The 20,832-nt window shown below is 42.9% G+C and overlaps 1 protein-coding gene across 1 annotated transcript in view; it reads left to right on the forward strand.

Annotated features, from left to right (window-relative positions):
- LOC122806877 (transcriptional adapter 3) overlaps positions 1–20,832 on the forward strand; it is a gene marked incomplete at its 5' end in the record, with an annotated part of 234,519 nt that overhangs the window by 173,237 nt on the left and 40,450 nt on the right. The window contains 1 exon segment of the mRNA XM_044077649.1: positions 7,431–7,616. Coding sequence (XP_043933584.1) covers positions 7,431–7,616 — 186 coding nt within the window.

Raw genomic sequence — 20,832 nt, forward strand, 5'->3', positions numbered from 1 at the left:
ACATTTAAAAAAGTGTTAAGATGGTAATATTGCAATAGGGAATGACTGATAAACCAGCAACAGGTTTATAGTTAAGCATCTCATACAAAGGAGGACACACTTAAGAGTGCAGAACCCCTATCCCCCCTTAAAATGCACAAAGTAATCAGCAATCAAAAGAGCACTGCAATGTCAGCACTCCATCTACATGGTGTGGGAGTAGAATCCACAGCCATCTGCACCAAAGGCAATTATGCCTAACACTGCTTTCAAATTTTAGAGCACAAACAGTGACTGCCATTTGCTAAACAAAACAGCTGCACCACTGAAAACAGACTTGGCATGAGCAACAGTGAACTACTCTTTCTTTGAATCACACAATTCCATGAAAATGAGCTGAAACTCATAATCCCTTGAAAAAGCACTGAAACTCGTAACTCCCTGGAAATGTACTGAAACTTACAATTCCTTCAGCAGTCTGGTAGTTGGTGTAGAGGATTCAGGCTGTTATCCCCACTGAAGCTCACCATTCCTTCAGCAGTTTAGTAGTTGGTGGTAAGGATTCAGGCTCTTGTCTCCTGTAACCAAGTTACAGGGTCATGCCTGTTCAAGTTAACTGACTAACTTGCCTTTCCCTCGAACTAGGGCATTACATATCATACCCCCATACTTGTCACCCTTTTAGTGTGAGAAATCTGGACAAAGCCTAAAATAATGGGGGGACAAAGACCCAAAAATAGGGACAGATTTTAAATATTGCTCTTATAGACTAGAATAACAGCATATGTCTTAGCATGCATTTTTCTGAAGGAAATGAAATCTGAAACTCAAATGTTTTTGGGGGAAAAAAAGTGGAGTTTTTAACTAGATTGTTTAATGAAATCTTGGAAAGTGAGAGGATGCCTGAGGAATGGAGAAAAAGTGTTTTGGTACCGATTTTTAAGAATAAGGGTGATGTGCAGAGCTGTAGTAACTACAGAGGGATTAAACTGATCAGTCGCAGCATGAAGTTATGGGAAAGAGTAGTGGAAGCTAGGTTAAGAAGGGAGGTGATGATTAGTGATCAGCAGTATGGTTTCATGCCAGGAAAGAGCACTACAGATGCAATGTTTGCTCTAAGAGTGTTGATGGAGAAGTACAGAGAAGGTCAGAAGGAGTTGCATTGTGTCTTTGTGGATTTAGAGAAAGCATATGACAGGGTGCCTAGAAAGGAGTTGTGGTATTGTATGAGGAAGTCGGGAGTGTCAGAGAAGTATGTAAGAGTAGTGCAGGATATATACGAGGGTAGTGTGACAGCGGTGAGGTCTGCAGTGGGAGCGACGGTTGCGTTTAAGGTGGAGGTGGGATTACATCAAGGATCAACTCTGAGCCCTTTCTTATTTGCAATGGTGATGGACAGGTTGACAGACGAGATCAGACAGGAGTCCCCGTGGACTATGATGTTTGCAGATGACATTGTGATCTGTAGTGAGAGTAGGGAACAGGTGGAGGAGACCCTGGAGAGGTGGAGATATGCTCTAGAGAGAAGAGGAATGAAGGTCAACAGGACCAAGACAGAATATATGTGTGTGAATGAGAGGGAGGGTAGAGGAATGGTGAGGATGCAGGGAGTAGAGGTGGCAAAGCTGGATAAGTTAAGTACTTGGGATCAACAGTTCAGAGTAATGGTGAGTGTGGAAGAGAGGTGAAGAAGAGAGTACAGGCAGGATGGAGTGGATGGAGAAGAGTGTCAGGAGTGATTTGTGACAGACTAGTACCAATAAGAGTGAAAGGGAAGGTCTACAAGAGGATAGTGAGACCAGCTACGTTATATGGGTTGGAGACAGTGGCATTGACAAAAAGGCAGGAGTCAGAGCTTGACGTGGCAGAGTTGAAGATGTTAAGATTTGCACTGGGTGTGACGGACAGGATTAAGAATAAGTATACTGTTTCTATTTCGTCATTTCTAACAAAGGCGCAAAATCTCTACTTTTCAACTTCTTACAAAGATGTAATAGAGTAACTAGGTACTTTACTTATATTTTTATACTGTACACTTTTCTATGTAATAGAGAAACTAGATACTTTACCTCATATTGTACTCAAATGCTTTTAATTCTATCAGAAGGTTTAAAGTACATGTTTTTAGATTTTATTTGTATATGCTGATATATTATGATAATTTTTTTGTTTAGTCTTACTATAGTAGTATTGTAGAGGAGCTTTTCTCCCCGGGCCTCCACTGAAAATGGACATGTATCCAGTTGGACTAGCCCGGTTAACAAATGTAAAATAAAATAAATAAATAAAAGTATAGTAGAGGGTCAGCCCAGGTTGGAAGGTTTGGAGACAAAGCCAGAGAGGCAAGATTATGTTGGTTTGGACATGTGCTGAGGAGGGATGCAGAGTATATTGGGAAAAAGATGCTAAGGATGAAGCTGCCAGGTAACAGGAAAAGAGGAAGGCCTAAGATGAGGTTTATGGATGTGGTGAGAGAGGACATGCAGGTGGTTGGTGTGACAGAGCAAGATGCAGAGGACAGGAAGAAATGGAAACAGTTGATCTGCTGTGGCGACCCCTAACGGGAGCAGCCGAAAGAAGAAGAAGAAATGTATGGCATAATTTAGCTATTTCAATCCTTAGTGATTTGCCAGAAAACCACAAATTTTATAAGGAATAGGCTAAAAATATGAGGCATAAGTTTGGACATTCTGCAAAAGTCTGGACAGTTGAGAGTTATGCATACCTCTCAACCTCTTAGTGCAAGAAATCTGGACAAAGTCTGAAATAATGGGGATATTATGGCCCAAAAATAGGTGTAGATTTCAAATATTGCTCTTTTTAACTTAGAAAGTTGCTAGAATAACAGGAGTTGTGTCTGCATGCATTTTCTGAAGGACATGAAGTCTGAAACTCGTGCGTGTTATTTAGTGACTTCATTCCTCTGTGATTTGACAGAAAATCACAAATTTTTATGAGAAGCAAACCTATAAGGCTAAATGTGGACAGTTGAGTGGTATGTTAAAACACACACGCGCACACACACACGCATCCACACACACACACACACACACACACACACACACACACACACACACACACCTTCTCTCTGCTCTCATACAGCAACACGCACACACCTTCTCTTTCACACAGCAATAAATCTATTCATCCATCCTCAACCCTTTTTCCCATTTTGCACATGGGGTCAGGGTGTCACTTCAGCAGTGACAGTCATCTTGAGCCAGGGTTTACAATTCACTCGCACCACACACTTGCATGCACACACTCACCTACGGCTAATTTATAGTGTTCTGTCCACCTACTGCATGTCTTTGGAATGTGGGAGGAAACCAGAGCACCCGGAGAAACCCACGTGATCAGTGGGAAGAAATGCAGACTCTGCACAGAAGGTACCCCAGCCGAGAATCAAACCGGGAACCTCTTGCCGTGAGGTGACAATGCTAACCTCTGCACCACCGGGGCCACCCCCACACAGCAACAAATGGCTAGTTTAAATTCCACACACACCTACTGTCTCACACAGAAACACAGACATGCACTTTATCTGTCATACGAACTGAACAGCTAGTTTAAAACACGCACACACACACGCACACACACCCATACCCTCTCTCTATCAGCGGAACAGCTAATTTAAATTGTGTGTGCGAGTGCGGAATGTGTTTACATCTGCATTGGTGCGAGTGCAGCACACACGTGGTCCTCCTTAAAGGAGAAGACTCTGGTATTGCAGATGTAAACACATTCCACACTCACAAGCAGAATTCTTTCTTTCAGTTGTACTTTTTAAATTCTTAATCAATGAAGCCTCCTGGCCAGAGTATTCCCCCCCACACACACACACACACACACACACACACACACACCAGCCATGAGGCTGTAGGTGACTACCTGTGTTGCCTAGTGCTGGATCCGGCTCTGACTGGAGGCAGTGAGTTAAGCCAAGTTCCAGTTTCAGCAAGAATATGAGGCTTATGTTGGATAATCCAGGCATGTAGTTCAGCGTTTTTTTTCTCATAAGTGTTGAAAATGCTTTTGTGTTATTGTTAAGTTGTGTAGAATTTTAGATTACATCCCAGACAATCCCGGCTATTTAGATACTTTCTGTATATGGCCTTGTTCCATTAATTACAACCTTCCATAGACCTAGCCAACACTATTGATAACTAACTTTCCAAACACATTTGCAAACAGAAGAACCCTCCCTAACATAGTCGCAACCATTACCCCATCATTGCCACATTGTCCTTTACAGCTACAAACCTAAAACATAAAGAAGTGCAAAAAAAATAAGCTTTTCCAGTTTCACAAGAGAAGGAGCTGTACATAATGCCACTACATAGAGTAAATAGGGCTGTGTCTGGAACAGAACCAGCTGCAGCTTGTGAAACTTTTAACTCAAAATTAAAAGCCATAATGGACAAACTTTTCCCCTTGACAAACAGAAGAGTAAAGAGGAAAAAACTGCCTATGTATAGCAGCAAATATATGCCAGCTGTTTACACAAAGAGACCACACGTATAAGTAGTGGATCATCCAAAATCCCCTCAGCATGTCAGATATTTCTCTGTCTCAGGAAAAAACATTAAATGCAAGGTTAAAGAAGCAAATGCTGCTTACCTCAGGGAAAACAAAAGTCCTGTCCTCAGTACCCAAGTACTTCTGGTATTTAATAAAAAAAAAATAGTCTACCATGAAAACCTTAAATTTAATAAATCCTAAAGATTATGGAGCCTTCAGTTCTCAAACACTTCAAAGACTGTATAGAAATAGACAGTCCCCCGAAGCCAGACAAGCAAACACTCCACCACTCACAACTGCTACAAAGGTTGAGCCCTTTCCAGACTACTTTCTTACATGTAGTTACCAGAATACCTTGGAGAGATGTGTGAAAAAAAAGCGCAGAAGACTAGGTTGATCCCAGCCCAAATGCTGTGCACCTCAAATTCTTCCACCTTTCCATTGCAGAAGTATAAAAAACACTCATCTACATTTTAAACCTGTCATTAATGACGAGTAATATTCTGAAATTAATAGCAGTTCCCCAAAGTGTCATCAGCAACAACCCCCAGGACTAGCAACTAATTCTAAAGTCCACTGACCAAAAATATTTGAAATAATTATTCACAAACAAGTAATGTACTGCACAGTTTACAGCTTTAGGTCAGATCGTAACAACTCTAACATCTATGTATGCAGTCACTGACAAAATTTACTCCAATATGGAAGCACATAACATGACAGGAGGGGACTTTATTAACTTAGAAGAAGTAAACCACACTGTCCTCTTGCTAAAAGTAAAGAAAGCAATGAAGTGCTGAAATTGATATTATATTATGAAAGTTGGTCCATTAGTATCTAAAATGGAAACAAGCCATCACCAAATGAACATTTTACTGGTGGTATACCATAAGGATAAGTTCTAGGAAGATGATCTCCTCACAATTCGTAAACAGCAAAATATCCACCATACCACCTAACTATGTAGCAGTCTATATCGATGGTATCCTCCTGTATAGATCTAACCCCTCAACAAAAGAAATAGAGCTGAACTAAGCAAGGACTTTAAGGAAGTATATAACCAACAAGGTACGTGTTAGTAAGACAGTAACCATGCTCTTTGGAACCAGAAGCAGAGTAAAGACAATATATTTAACATATGCCCATTTAGTAACAGAATTACTCGAGTACAAAGGCTGACATTGGATCTTTCTGTATTTTTACCCATCACACAGTAGCAATAATAAACAAAGTCATCAAACAGCTAAGAACTGCACAAGCAAAAATCTTTCCAGTTCCCAGATTGGAATATGGCCTACCTTTAATTGCCTTAAACTCATTTACCAGCACAAAAGTACTGTGTACTGGTTAAACAAATTTGTCCCTTATTTACTCTCTATCTCTTGGTAATTAACAACAGTGTATGACTTCCTGTCACAGTAAGTGAAATGTTATTACTCTGCTGCCTAACTTCATAACAAGCACTGCCCCATTCTTAGAGTCATTATGTTTCAAAAAACAAATGCCCCATGCAGTCTCTTAGAGACAGATGACAGTACAATAACACTAATTAGTCCATGATTTGGTAAGCAGAAAGGAGAAAAGGCTTTCACAAAATGGCACCAGCAAATGAGAATTATTTTCCTAGCTAAACAAGAAGTTACCCTTCTTCAGAAAGAAACAGAAACCACACTTTAAACATTCAAATCTGTTTTAGGGATACTGGCTAATCCACACACCCATTCCAATACAGATTACACATCAGGAGGTAATATTCTTATTGACTTTGACCATGTACCAGAGCTGAATGAAAAAAAAAGACAAAGTAAGCTTTTTAAATGTGTAGATAGTTTAAACTAAAGTGGTTAGCTCTGACAGAGTTTGTTCTCACTGGTCTATCTCACTTCAGTGAAAAACCTATTCTTTGAATACCTTTTTTCTTCTCGAAGCCTCAATCCATCGAGCGTTAATTTAAACAAATTTTATTCCAGGGGAAAAAATGCTTGGCCTACCTAACAAATGTCACAAAATTTAAAACCCATTCAGGTGGAGGACTGCGCCCCTTACACCCCCCCAACTAAATATACTAACTCTGAGATTGCAGTAAAGTGGGGAAAAATGGCAAATTCCCGATGATGGCCAAGCATTTTATTCCCTTAGGAAAAAAATTCACTTAAATGAATATTTGTTGGATTAAGTTTTCAACAAATAGAGTTCAACAAAAAGGAGTTTGAATAGTTGTTTTGACAAAGGGAAGTAGACCCTGTTCTCACATGTCACAGTATGCTGTTTTTACACATTTAATGTGAATCTGTTAAAATGAACTAATTTATTGCCAACACATGTACAAAGTAACTCGTATATCATCTGCCCTTAGCCACCCATATATTCCTGGCACAATAGTAGTCCTTGTCATTACCTGCTTTAAATATTTGAATCAAGTCAAAATTCTTGCAAAATACACGGAGAAGCTTAATGAACCAGTGTAAGACTCAAAATATTATCCCTATTTATGTCATTTTTTTTGTTTGTCAAAGATCACTGGTTATTTTGAAATTTGTGTAACATAACTTAATGCCTAATATTATACATGCATGCCGGTCTGTTCGCATGTAATCTTATTTTTTGTGATGCATTTAGGACAACTTCCTATGTCTTTATTGTTGGCTTGTTAATATGTGACATCGTTTATGAATATCATGCCTGTCTTTGACACTGTCTGGCTTGTGTGAGAAAAGGGTTCTCTGCCTAGTCCACCTACCTGGTTATCACAGTAGGTAAACAAAAAAAAACATACTGCTAATGTTTGAATAACCATTGGGATGACTAGGACTTTAATGCAGTGGGAAAAAATAAAAATAGTGTCTCAGGCAGAATAAAGTGGAGGCCTCTGAAGTATACGTGATTTCCTTTAGTGCTGTTCCTTAGTTGCTGTTTTACATTTTTTACAGTGTCCCCCACACCAAGTCCCTAGAAGCACGCATTAAAGAAGAGCTGATTGCCCATGGCCTACTTGAATCAGAGGATCGTCCCCCTGAAGACTCAGAGGATGAGGTGCTGGCAGAACTGCACAAACGACAAGCTGAACTTAAGGCCCTCAGTGCTCACAACCGCAGCAAAAAGCAAGACCTTCTCAGGTATGTGTGCATCTGTATCAGTGTGGTAATGTTTACTGCAAAAATAAATTAAGAAAAATTAATGAACTGGTATGAAGAGAGGGGTACCTAGGTAAGCATATTAGAACAGACAAGAACTGCTCTTCCATTGGGTGCTCATTCCTTGATTCCCATGTGTTTTCTGAAAGAACACTTTTACTGTAGAGTTCTTTTAGTGTGTCTGATGGAGCTGTATTGTGTTGTGTTAGCTTGTTTGCTGTTGTGCTTTGTTTTTTTTTTTTACTAAGATCATGTGACCACAGAGTACAGGAGCATTCTTATTATTCTCCATTCTCTGCATTATGTACTCTCTCTCCATATATAAATATATATGCATAGGTTCATAGGTTTATACTAGGCTATCTGCCCTAAGGCATTTATAAGCCTAGCCCAAATTTTTGTGGCTTACGCCACCCCTTATATGAAAAAATACTGTGCCCATTAGTTTGTTGTGCCTCTGTCCAGCAGTGACACAGAGATGATTCCCGGGATAAACCTACGATCTCCCATCCACAGGTCAAGATTTCTCCTGAACAGAGCCAGCGAGGTGCTCTGCCTCACATGAACCGGCATTTTATTCCACAGCATAGGGAGTCTCTGAGTGATAAATCTATCCCTCCAGCACGTCCTATTTATATCCGTGCTAAGGTTTAAGTTGCTTGCTCTAGTGGTTTTGCTGGATTTGGATTTTTTGAGGTGGAGCATGTCCATTAATTCCGGGTTGGACATGGCCTTGTATGTCAGGCACATGTCACCTCTGAGCAGACGGTATGCAACTGAATAGAGCTGGAGTTTCTTCAATCTGGCAGCATATGACAGATTTTGGAGTCCCTTTATCCTTTTGGTGAGGAACTTTTGGGGTCTCTGCAATTGCTGCAGATGTCGGGTGAGATACATCCCGAATGGGGCATTGTACTCGATCATTGGTCTGATAAGTGAAGAGCACAGGGGAACAATGACCTCACTAGATCTGGATGTGAATCCTTTCATGATCAGGTGGGCAATGTAGAAGGTCTTTCTAACCACTTTAGCAACGTGAGTGTCAGCATGTTTAGCATGTGTGTTTTATTTGTATGTGTGGAAAATAATCCATATAATCAAATATTCTTAATGGTGAATGCCTTTGCTGCTGGCAGTATAATAATTTGATCGCTTCTGCTTACTTTGTGGGAAGTCGCGGAACATCGAGGAGTGGTAATTTTCTCTTTCCCTGTTGTGTGATCTCAGAGTTGGTATAAATTGTTAGCAAAGAGTGTGGAAAAAACATTTTATGTGATGTTGTCCTATCTCGCCTTCATTGTTAGCAGGTCAGGTTCGGATCCGATCCTCAGATCCAACTCGGCCTTATACACTAGCTCAAGGTCTTTCACTAGCTCGTGGCTGTCCCCTTTCCCATCATGCACTAGGAGAGCTTCCCAGATCTCGTTTTCTGCTAAAACAGATCCGGTGCCGTTCTCCCTGGCTCTGGCCAAGTACAGTTTCTTCTCTTTTTTTTTTTTTGGAAAAATTGTGATGTTCTTCATCTCACATTGCTGCAGTCCTTACTTATGGGTAGTCCGCTGTCCTCGGTCGGCCCGAATACCAAAGTATTAGGCTGACGTCGGTCATGGGCGCCTAGATCTGACATCAGAGCGTCAGGGTATAAAGGCGCATGACCGACGTCATATCCTCAGTCTTTTTTGCCGCATGGTCCGATGCAGAAGCAGCGTTGCAAGTGCCGTTCGGCGTTCTGAAATTTTTCGGTTTCGGAGTTTCAGACCGATACCAAGTTGGGCTAAGTACCCCGTTGGGGAATATTTTTGTTTTTTCTTGCCTCAGTTACTTACCGGATGTCAGAAAAAGTGAATAATTGTATTTCTTGTGGGAAGCAGATACCGCATAGGGATTACCACTCGCTTTGTATTCCTTGTTTGGGACCGGAACACGACGTAGTCGGGTGTCGGTTTTGTGCTAGGTTTAATAAGCGCACTATAAAACGGAGGTTAGATTGCGCTAGGTTAGTCTTTGGCAAGAGGTGTAATTATAATATGCACTAAGAAGTGCAAAGACAAATCTTTAAAGCCTAGGCAGGATGATTCGTCCGTTTCGGACGCCGGACCTTTAGAAGCTACAGCTGAACAGGTGGATCCGGCTGAAGTTTCTGTTGAGTCCCAGGGGGAAACTTTGATTTTACAGGATGTGGCCTCTCAGGAGGCAGGTCAGGTTGAAGGGGCCTCGCAGGTTACTATTCTCCCTTCTATGCCTAAGGTGGTTAGGCCTTCTGCTACTGTTTCTAAGGCTCCTTCTAAGGGCAGGTCTGTCTTGCCTTCCTCTGGTGTCAGTTCTGGTTCTTCAGGGTCTGTGCCTAAAAAGCACATGCTTAAAATGGCAGAGGATTTGATTACTTTAATTAGAGGTTCTATGCCCCCTCCTGATAAGAGGCCCAGGATGGAGCCAGAGTTGGAAAGTTTGGAGCAGGCCTCAGATGATTCTGAGTCTTCTGCTGAAGACATTCAAGATTTCCCTCCTTATTCTGATTCTGATGCAGAGGATTCCACTCCTTCTGCTTCTCCTCCAGAGGATTTTTCATTTTCAGAAACTCTGCATACCATGAGGGAGCATTTTAAGAGGGAAGGACAGGATTACTCTGATTCACGGAAGAGACTCAGGGAGTTCTTGTTTTTGCCACAGCATAGACCCTTAGCTATACCTCCGGTTTTGGATGTTGTTTCGGATGTTTTCTCGGAGGCTTCCCTTAATCCAGATTCTGTGCCTCCTGCTCCAGTTAAACCTGACAGGTATTATAGGGTGCCTGAGGCTCATAAATATCTGTATAAGAGTCCTAGGGCGGACCCAGAAACTATTAGTCAGGGGCCTAAGGGTGTTAGAGCCTCTGTTGTTAAGAAGTTCCTCTGGATAAGGAAGCTAGAGCTTTGGATAGATGGGGTAAGAAGGTGTATACCTCTTCTACTTTAGCAATGAGAGCTTTGAACTGCCAGTTTCATATGTTGAAGTATCAGAATTTCCTCCTTTCTCAGCTAAGGTCTAAAGTGGATGCTTTGGCAGAGGGCATAGAGTGTAAAGAATTGCAGGATTTAGTGCATGTTTCTGAACAGGTGGGTAAGCACTCTTTGCAATGTGGTTTTGATGCTTTACAGGCTTCTTCTAGGGAGGCTGCCACTGGTTCAGTTATTCGTAGGCACGCCTGGCTTAAGGATCAGAATTTGTCTGAGCATGTTAAGTCTAGAATTCTGGATGCCCCTTTACAGTCTGAAGTTTTGTTTGGTCCTCCTGTGGAGTCAGTCTTAAAGAAAATGGAAGACAAGGCTAAGTCTATGCAGACTGTTAAAGATTTTTTGCAGGTACAACCTCCAAAGTTTAGTAGAAATTGGCCTACTAGGGGGTGGACGTACCCTTCTTCTGATTCTCAGTCTAGAGGTAGATCTAGGCGTGGTAGGGGCAGAGCTCAGAGTACTTTCAGGCCGAGACAATGGAGTTCGCCTGCTCAATCTGCTGGTGAGGGCAGGGGCCAGTCCTTTCGTAAACAGGCCCCAATGACCTACATTTTCAGCTGCCAGATTCTTCTTGCCTGGCAGCTCCTTTGGGAGGAAAGTTGGCTCTTTTCAAGCAAAATTGGCATTTAGTCACCCAGGACAAATGGGTATTGGACATTATAAACCGAGGTTACAAGTTCTATTTCCATACCATGCCTCCTTTCAAAGGCATGCCAGACGTCCCTCCTCGGCAAAGGATAGAGGCTCGCAGACAAATTTCTTTACTTCTTCAAATAGGAGCTATACAGCCAGTTCCTCTGTCAGAAGTGGGCCTAGGATTTTATTCCCGCCTGTTTCTAGTTCCAAAGAAAGGGAACACGTGGAGACCAATTTTGGATTTATCTATCCTCAACACTTACCTGGACATTCCAAAGTTCAAGATGCTGACTTTACAACAACTTTTACCTCTGTTGGGAAAAGATCACTGGATGGTTACTCTGGATCTCAAAGAGGCTTACCTTCATGTTCCTATCAGGCCCAGTTGCAGGAGGTACCTGCGTTTTGGCTGGAAATTTACATTATCAGTTCTCTGCATTGCCCTTTGGCTTATCTACTGCCAGAGTGTTCACAAAGGTTCTGGCTCCAGTGATAGCATTTTTCAGACTAAGAGGAATACAGATTTATCCTTATTTGGACGATTGCCTGATTATTGCACAAGAAAAGGACAAACTTCTTCATCATCTACAGTATGTGATGGCAGTGTTAAGATGCCTAGGGTATTCTGTGAACGAAACAAAGTCCAGTCTAGTACCCTCTCAGGACATGTGCTTTCTGGGTGTGAGACTGAATACAGCTTCCCAGATGGCCTTTTGACCCCGGACAAACAAAGAAGCCTTTCTCTTTATTTCCATCAAATGTCTCTACGGTCCAGGCTGACTGCAAGGACAGTCCTTCAAGCCTTGGGGTTCATGGCATCTTGTATTCTGGTGCTTCCCAATGCCAAATTGCATATGAGGAAGCTTCAATGGTATCTCAAAAATGTATGGACACAGCACTGCCAAGATCTAGACACTGTCATTCAGATAATACCTTGCATTCAGAAGGAGTTTTTGTGGTGGGCTCAGGAATGTCACCTAAACAAGGGACTCTCTGTGACCCGGCCAGGCGAGTCAGATTCTAACGACAGATGCCTTGGACAAGGCTTGGGGAGCACACCTCAATGGAAAATGGGTGCAAAACACGTGGCCTGTCAAACTCCAACATTTGCATATCAACTTGAAGGAAATGTTAGCAGTCCAGTTTGCATTGATGGCTTTCAAAGATTTACTTCACCCAGGGCAGGTGTTGATTCAAACAGACAACACTACTGTCATGTGGTACATCAACAAGCAGGGGAACCCATTCTTACCCTTTTTGCAGGCAAGCGATGATTCTGTGGGAAACTGCTCTCAATCTACACCTCAATCTTCAGGCAAGGTTTCTACCAGGAGCACAGAACTCCTTAGCAGATGTATTGAGCAGACAAATAGTGGATCCTCACGAGTGGAAATTGGATCCTCATGTATTTCAACAGTTGACAGTGTTATGGGGAACTCCAGACATAGATCTGTTCGCTTCTCCACTAAATTACCAGTTGCCAAAGTTTTGCACAAAAATGTTTCATCACACAGCTTGGAAGTTGGACGCTCTATCATTCAGTTGGAACAATCTGCATGTATATGCCTTTCCACCTCTGCCTCTTCTTCCCAAGGTACTCTTGAAGGCCAGACAAGACAAGCCAACCATGATTTTGATAGCACCGGATTGGCCTCGACAACACTGGTACCCACTACTGAGGAGCTTAGTACGAGAACCTCCATGGCCTCTGCCTTTGATTCCGCACCTTTTGTCACAAGAGGACAGTCACTTCCTCAATGTCAAGATTCAGTCTCTACATCTAACAGCCTGGCATATTCTGTTTTAGACTCTGGAGGGTCTCAGCTTCCACAACAAGTTTTGAATGTTATTTTGGAGGCCAGGAGGCCTAGTACCAGGAAAGTTTACGCTGATAAATGGAGGAGATTTTTTATTTGGAGCAAAGGAAAGGACTTTGATGTCTCCAAACCTGATTTAAGTGTTGCTGTTCAATATCTTACTGAGTTATTGGACAAGGGTTTGTCTTTCTCCTCAATAAAGGTCCATGCTGCAGCCATTTCTGCTCATTATGATTGTGACCCTCCTTTATTCTCTCATCCTTGGTTTAAGCAATTTCTTAGAGGGGCAAAGAATATAAGACCCCCACGTAGAGCTCCTACTCCTGCTTGGGATCTCAATTTTGTGTTGGAAAAACTTACTCTACAACCGTTTGAGCCTGCAGCTACTGCCGAGTTAAAGTATTTGTCATGGAAAACTGCTTTTTTGTTGGCCATTACCTCTGCAAGAAGGGTTTCTGAATTACAGGCCCTCATGGCAGTGGAGCCTTTCCTGATTTTTCATAAGGATAGGGTATCTTTGTGTACTAATCCTTCCTTTATGCCTAAGGTGGTTTCTAGTGTGGCCTTAAATCAAACTATTCATTTGCCTACTTTTTATGCAAACCCCCAAAATAAAGGGGAGAAAATTTTGCATACTTTGGATATTCACAGGCAGTTGCGTTATTATTTGAGCAGAACCAAGGAGTTCAGACAGTCTCAGCAATTGTTTGTTTCTTTTGCTTTGGGTTCACAGGGTAAACCTGTTTCAAAACAAACTATTTCTAAATGGATTGGGTTTTGTATTTCTTTGTTATTCCCATCATGGTAAGGAGATTCCTGCTGGAATCAGGCCTCATTCCACTAGGGCTACTGCTACTTCTACGGCCTTTCTAAGGGGGGTAGCTACAAAGACATTTTGGAGGCAGCTACTTGGAGTTCAGTGCATACCTTTTCTAAACATTACCACCTTCCTCTTTATTCTAAGTCTAGGGCTGGATTTGCCACTGCAATTTTACAGGGCATTTTAGCGCCACTAATGCTTTATGATTTTTACCATCCTCCCTTTCCGTTGCTTTGGGATTCTACCCATAAGTAAGGACTGCAGCAATGTGAGATGAAGAACATAGTACAGTTTTGTACCTACCATAAATGTAGATGTTCGAAGATCCACATTGCTGCAGTCCAATTTACCCTCCCTCCTTCCCCACTGTAGTTAGACTTGGTGCTATGCTTTAGGTGATGGTTGTTGTTGGGCATGTTTTTGGGAGGTATTCTGTTTTTGGCTGTGGCCTTTCTGGTTTGGCCTTCTGACATCTGGGGCAAGAAAAGACTGAGGATATGACGTCGGTCATGCGCCTTTATACCCTGACGCTCTGATGTCAGATCTAGGCGCCCATGACCGACGTCAGCCTTATACTTTGGTATTCGGGCCGACCGAGGACAGCGGACTACCCATAAGTAAGGACTGCAGCAATGTGGATCCTCGAACATCTACATTTATGGCAGGTACAAAACTGTACTTTTTCTCTCTAGTGTATTTTTCTAGTGTGTTTTTCTATTAATAACCAATTGGACTTGCTGTTGGTTTTACATTGCTTTGTGTTAAACTGCTGTTGGCCATCATTTTTTCCATAAGACCTTCTTTCCCCTATTCTGGCTTAAAACTAAAATTAAATATTTTTAGTTAAAGGGCTTCCCTTTACTCCCTTTTTTCTTTTTTTTCTTACAGGTTGGTTCATTTGACTTGGAGAACTACCTAGACCCATTTAAGTTAGAGGGTTCCCCCTCCCTTTTCTCACTCCTCAAGGCATAGCCCGTTTAAGTTAGAGGGCTATGCCATCCTCTCCCTTCTATTTGGGTTAGGTTTAATTACTTGTTATTAGTTGTTACTATTAGTGTTGCTGTTATATCCAAATTTTTTTTAAACAATATCTGTAGTTTGATTGTTGGCTGTTTCCTTTCCTTTTTTATTTTATTTCATTTATTTTATTTTTTATTTTACATTTGTTGACCGGGCTAGTCTAGCTGGAATTATTTCCATTTTCAGTAGAGGCCCGGGGAGAAAAGCTCCACAAGATATACAAAAAACATACATTTGAAGTAATATACAAGAAAATCACCAGGATAAATGGAGAGACAATAAAAAAGTTAGTATACAAAAACTATTTACAAGTAGGAAGAGATATCATTTTTTTTTACTGATCAGCACTAGTTATGTCTTCTAAGGATTCTAAACCCTCCGGGTTTGAAAAGTGTGAAAAATGTGGACAAAAAATGTCCCTTAAAGACAGGCATATACAGTTTGTATCTATTGTTTATGAGCCGTTCACCTCCAAGAGTCTTTTGCAATTTGTCATTCCTTCAGCCACAGTGCTTTGTTGGAACACAAAAACAAGCTGATTTTAAAAGGCCTTTTGAAAACCCCAACAATTCGATAAGATACAGGTCCTTCAAATTCTGGCCAGTCACCTTCTCCAAAGTGTGACAGGTCTACTAAGAGGTCTTCATCTTCTAGCACTCCGTCAGAGCCATCCAAAAAAGAGCCTGAAGTATTCTGTCCGAATCCGAAGGCTGTCTGTTCCTAGAGGCCCCATCAGTCTCAGTGCCGGTGGAATTTCAGTTATGGAGCCAGTCCCCTGAATTGGAACCAGTATCTCCAACTGTGAGGTCACCCTTACGTCAGCCTTCTAAATCTCCTGCCCCCTCGATTTGGTCTTCCAGGAGCCTGTCTGATGATGATGTGGATCAGGTGGTGGTGATGAGACTCTTAAGTATACCAGTGCTCACCAAACTGTTTATCGGCTCCAACCCTGAGAGCTTCGGATCCAACCAAACCCTCCTCTTTTGTGCCAGTTCCTCCTCCGAGCTTACCTCTGAGCCGAAATGTCTGGAGCTGATCTTGGTGGAACCGTCTGTACCGAGATCTATCACAGGATCATCAGATCCGAACATTGCATCGACGTCCTCTGTTCCATCAGAACTCGAGGAGTCTAGGGGCTGACGCTCTCCAGTCAGGTCTGGGGAGGGAAGTTGGATCAGACATTTGTCAGATCCAAACTTCCCTCTTGGGGCATCGGCTTGGCTCCTGCATCAGCCATTCCCCTTGGTTCCAGGGATTCCCTCTGGTTCCTCGGATCAGGGGCAGGGGGCCCTGCGAGATGATGAGATTGTCATCTCCACAGGCAGCTCCACTCTCAGGTCTGAACATACATTCTTCCTCCAAAGGCACCGATGTCTGTCTCTCTACCCTTGAATCCAGAAGGACGCAGAGATCCTAAGCCTCAGGGTGCCCCCCTCTCTAACGAAACCTCTCCAGAGTGCCCCTCCGAGGAGGTCCCTCAAAAGAGCTTATGCAAAAGGAAGTGTTTAGACTCCCCAGAGGAGTCCTTCACTTTGGATACGGACCTCGAAGATGCCGAAAGGTCCCCATGGTCGCTTCTTGATGATACTTAAACAGAGAGGCAGCTGGAAGTCCACCATACATTCAGTGGAGGAGTCAGTGTACCTGAAGGCTTTTGGATCTCACCCTTCCTCCACTTGGGTGTCTGTGCCTTTCAACGAACTTATGGATTTAGTTTCTCGAAATGCATGGGAGTCTCCAGATTCTGTGGAACCAGTTCCTTGGAGGCCACATAAGTTCATTACCTCCTTCGGACAAAAATGTCCTAACAACGGGAGTCCCAGCAGATGCTATGGTAGTGGCAATAGCCATCAAGAAGGAACTTTCAGAGACGTCTTCTGCTGTGCATCCTCCAAACAAGGAATCTTGCATGATGGACAGATATGGAAAGTGCATTTTTTCTTCAACAACCTTTGCTCTTAGGTTGATGAATTACCTGACTCATTTCACAAGGTTACAGAGAGATCTCCTAAAAGTGCTAGGAGATAAGGTTCAGTAGCTGAAGGGTTCTCAGAAAATATTTCCTCTCAGCTCTTTACCTTAAATTCTGTGGTCAACTCCCCCATGAGACTGATTTCTTATGCAGCTGATGGAGCGAGCAGAGCAGCAGGTTCAGGAATTCACTTGTGTGACTTTGCAGAACCTTTTAAATCTTCCCTTGTGAATGCCCCATTTGATGGCTCATCCTTGTTTGGGCCTAAAGGCAAGGACACTAACTAGGTGTGAACAGGAAGGAAAGACCATCTCTGCTGTAGGAGTCTGTTTTTCCCTACCTACCAGACCTTATCCCGAAGGTCAGAAAGGTAGTGGGAAAATGTGGTTTCAAAAATCCCAGAAAGCTTTCCAGGACACATGTGATTCTTCCCCCAGGGGCAGAGGGGGAATTGCTAATGGAAGATGTTGACGACCCAGCAGAGGGGGTCCGCAGAATCAGGGCGACCGGCAATCTTTCTTTAGTAAGCCTTTTCTGTGCTCCTGAATGAAGGCCCACCTGTCCATCTCTGGAGGCAGTTGGGGGCCACTTATCTTTGTACCCAATGGCCTGGCTGACAATACAAAAAGACAAGTTGGTACAAAGCATCATATCCAGAGATTGCTCCATACCCCCCCCCCCCCAATATAAAAAAGATCCCGGAGGGAACAGGCAACTCTAGAAATTCAAAAGTTGCTAGACAAGAGTCATCCAAACAGTCCCCGCAGACAAAATAGTATCCACAACTTACTCAAGGTTCTTTTTATTTCCGAAGAAAACGGGACTGGTGACCAATTTTGGATTTCAGCAACCTAAACAAATCTGTAAGTAAGGTCCAAATTCCGGATGGTAACACTGCAGTCAGTACTCCCGTTCTTGGGACAAGACAACTGGATGTGCTCAACAGACCTCCAGAATGTGTACTACCACATAAAAATGGACAGGAGATCCAGGAGACACCTGTCCTTTTGGCTGTGAGCCAGCCATTACCAGTTTCGGGCTCTGCCTTTTGGCCCCACTACAGCCCCCCAGAGTGTTCACCAAATGTATGTCAGTAGTCGCGGCTCACTTGACACCCCTAGGATTCCGAGTGTTTCCATACCTAGACGACTGGCTCCTATCTGCCACCACTGAGCATCTACTAACAAAAGTGAGAGACTCCACCTTACATCTCTGCTCTCAATTAGGGATCTCAATAAACTACAAAAAATCTGCCTTGCTGCCCTCTCGGAGTATTGTTTTTATAGGAGCAGAACTAGATACAACAAAGATGATGGCCAAACTCCCTTCAGAAAGTGTACAAGTTCTACAATGTCAAGTTTTAAATCTTCTTTCCAAGAAAAGAGCGCAAGCAAAGACAGTCCTAAAGGTCTTGGGGGCCATGGCAGCAGCAATAACCTTGATCCTATTAGCACGTCTGCACATGAGAATTCTCTAGTGGCTACTATCCACTCACTGGTCTACACAGGAACTACCTATGTCCCACAAGATATTGATAACGGAATCTTGCAAAACGGACATTCGTTGGTGGCTTTACTCCACTCAGGTAATGTTAGGTCAACCCTTTGTACTTCCCCAACCATTAGCCACAGTGACCATGGATGCTTCTCAGGGTGGGGGGAGGAGCATTATCTGGGAAAGACCGTCCAAGGCACTTGGCATGATCACGAGGCCCATTTGCACATCAGTGTCCTAGAGGTGAGAGCTGTGCTTCTGGCATTGCAAGCATTCCAGGACTCTCTTTCACTGGGAACTATTGCAATACAGAGAGACATGTCAGTTGTATGGTAAATAAACCAGAAGGAACCAGATCTTACCCCTTTTGCTGGGAAGCCCTGAGAGTATGGCAGTGGGTGGCCTCCTCTCAATGCTTTCTGATAGTAATGCACATCATGGGGAAATCCACCATTAGGCGCCCCATTCAGCCAAAGCTTGAGTACCGGCTTTGTCCCAGCCGAGTGGAGGACAGCCACTGTCATCCCATTACACAAAGGTGGAGTGTCCACGGATCCAGGAAATTAGACCCATCATCCCTATTAGCCTGATCTGCAAGGCCATGGAATGGATTATCATAGACCTCATTAACAAGGACATTGGCAACCTCCAAATACTCGATCCCACACAGTTTGGCTTCATCAAGGGGAGGTCATGTCTGTTAAATTTGGTTGACTTTTTTGAGACAATCACCAAAGCCAAGGACGAGGGGAAGGCAGTGCACACACCGCCTACCTTGACCTGGCCAAGGCCTTCGAGACTATTCCCCATTCGGGCATAATCGATAAACTCTCTCAACTAGGCATCAATCCATATATTACTATCTGGGTAGCTAACTGGCTCACTGATAGAGCCCACCTAGTCCAAGTAGGGGAAGCCACCTGAAGCAGTAGACCCGTATCGAGCAGTGTACCCCAGGGTTCGGTCTTGGGGCCACTGTTATTTAGGATATACTTTTCTGCGGTGCAGGCCAAAACCAGTGGGCTATGGCTGACCAAGTTTGCAGATGACTGCAAGCTGGGCATGGTCATAAATTCCCCAAGTGATGTGGATGTCCTCCAAGAGGGTCTCACCCAAATAAATTACTGGTGCCAGAAACATGGCCTGAAGCTGAATACAAATCCCCTTTGGGGAGACTGATGTCCTCACAAATTATCACATTAATAACAACGTCCTAAGCACACAGTCAGTCATGAGGGATTTGGGCACCCAGATTGATAGCAACCTAACTTTTGACCACCATGTTGCTTCTATTGTACGGAAAGCTTTCTATATGGCCCACCTCATAAGTAAAGGTATCTCTTCCAGGGACAAGGATGTCACAACATCCCTGTATTCTTCCCTTATAAAGGCCCATTATTGAGTACAATGCTCCATTCGGCATGTACCTCGCAAAGCACATGCAACAGCTGGAGAGACCACAGTGGTTCCTCACCAGGAGAATCCAGGGCCTCAATAATCTACCATATACAGATAGGCTAAAACCCCTATCCCTCTATCAGACAGACTCCTCAGAGATGACCTCTGCCTGGCATACAAGGCGATCTCTGACCCTGCCTTGATGGGACTGCTGTATGTCCGCATCATGACTCGTGCATCATGAATGCTCTATCTCTGTCTTCAATCCTTCAAGTTGACAGCTTGGCTGCTCCGATTCCAACCATAGCCAGGCTCGCTATCCTTTCTTTTTCAGTAGAACAAATCCTTATTTCTTCTCATAAGGCTACAACAAGAAAGACCCATGCAAGCAAATGGAAAAGATTTTCTTCATGGGCTTCAAATAATCACATTGATCATTTTTCTACCCCAGTAGCTTCTATTCTAGAATTCTTGGCAAAACTGTTCAGTGAAGGAGCAGCCATAGCTACTATTAGAGTTCAGTTAGTGTCGATATCCACTTTCTATTTAGATGAATCAGGCCTCAATATTATGTCACATAAACTATGCAAAGTTTTTCTTAAAGGTACCTTTTTATTAAGAGACCCTCCAGCACCATGGGACTTAAATTTTGTCTTATCCCATTTAGTTTATCCCCCATTTGAGCCAGCATCATCCTGCAATATCACAATTTTGTCTTGGGAAAACTATTCTTTTGATAGCTATTACTTCTGCTAAAAGGGTGTCAGAGCTGTAAGCCTTGTCAATAAACCCCCCCCCTGCATGATTTGCCACAGAGGCAGAGTATCCTTACAAACAAACCTCTCCTTTTTACCCAAAGTATGTTCACACTCTAATTTGAACCAATCCATAGAGCTACCAGTGTTTTTCCCTAACTATGAGAATAAGGCAGAATACATGCTGCACCAACTGGATGTACATAGACAGTTACGCTTCTACTTACATAGGACAAAGGACTTCAGAAAATCTGACCAACTATTTTTATCCTTTTCAGATTAAAGGAAAGGTA

The sequence above is a fragment of the Protopterus annectens genome, chromosome 7.part0 (genome assembly GCF_019279795.1).
Source record: "Protopterus annectens isolate FY-2018-M chromosome 7.part0, PAN1.0, whole genome shotgun sequence".
Taxonomy (NCBI): Eukaryota; Metazoa; Chordata; order Ceratodontiformes; family Protopteridae; genus Protopterus; species Protopterus annectens.